This window comes from Buceros rhinoceros, unplaced genomic scaffold (assembly GCF_000710305.1).
Source record: "Buceros rhinoceros silvestris isolate BGI_N320 unplaced genomic scaffold, ASM71030v1 scaffold36151, whole genome shotgun sequence".
NCBI lineage: Eukaryota > Metazoa > Chordata > Aves > Bucerotiformes > Bucerotidae > Buceros > Buceros rhinoceros.
The window spans coordinates 9,592-10,366 of NW_010395481.1; the positions used below are offsets into that span (position 1 = coordinate 9,592).

At 63.1% G+C, this 775-nt stretch overlaps 1 protein-coding gene across 1 annotated transcript in view; it reads left to right on the plus strand.

Annotated features, from left to right (window-relative positions):
* The window catches only part of LOC104501706 (lactadherin-like), a 6,595-nt gene extending 6,402 nt beyond the window's left edge, over nt 1-193 (plus strand). The window contains exon 9 of the mRNA XM_010145560.1: nt 33-193. Within this exon, the coding sequence (XP_010143862.1) occupies nt 33-176 (144 nt within the window). The 3' untranslated portion in view covers nt 177-193. The remainder of the gene's footprint in view (nt 1-32) is intronic.
* Nucleotides 194-775: the final 582 nt, after the last annotated feature.

The following is a 775-nucleotide window of genomic DNA, read 5'->3' on the forward strand; positions in this document are numbered from 1 at the left end:
TGCGGTGCTGACACCCACCTTGCCCTCCCTAGATCTTCCACGGTAACAGCGACAACTACTCGCACAAGAAGAATGTGTTCGACGTGCCCTTCTACGCCCGCTTCGTCCGCATCCTGCCCGTGGCCTGGCACAACCGCATTACCCTGCGCGTGGAGCTGCTGGGCTGCGACGAGTAGGCGCCCGAGAAGGAAGGATGGGGCTGCGGTGCTGACACCCACCTTGCCCTCCCTAGATCTTCCACGGTAACAGCGACAACTACTCGCACAAGAAGAATGTGTTCGACGTGCCCTTCTACGCCCGCTTCGTCCGCATCCTGCCCGTGGCCTGGCACAACCGCATTACCCTGCGCGTGGAGCTGCTGGGCTGCGACGAGTAGGCGCCCGAGAAGGAAGGATGGGGCTGCTCTTCCCTGCTGCCCGGCCTGTGCCCTGCCCACCCCTGCCCTCTCCTGCTCTGACCTCACCCCCTCGTCTCCATCACCCCAAACGCGGGAGGTGGCCAGGAGGGCTCCCCTGCCTCGCATTGGCACTGGGGCCACAGCACTGCACTTTACGGGGCCCTTGCAGGTGGTGTGTAGGGGTGGCTCCTGCCCTTTTGCCTCACTAGCCAGGGGTGAGACCCCTTCCTGCAACTGCAGCTTGGCTGGGGGACCCTCTCCTTCTACTGGGACTTCCTCGGGGGACCCCATCCTCCAAATGGGGCTTTGGTGTAGGACCCTGTCTGGTAACCAGGGCGTGGCTGCATCCTCCCAGCTAAGCCTGGATACAAATTTCCT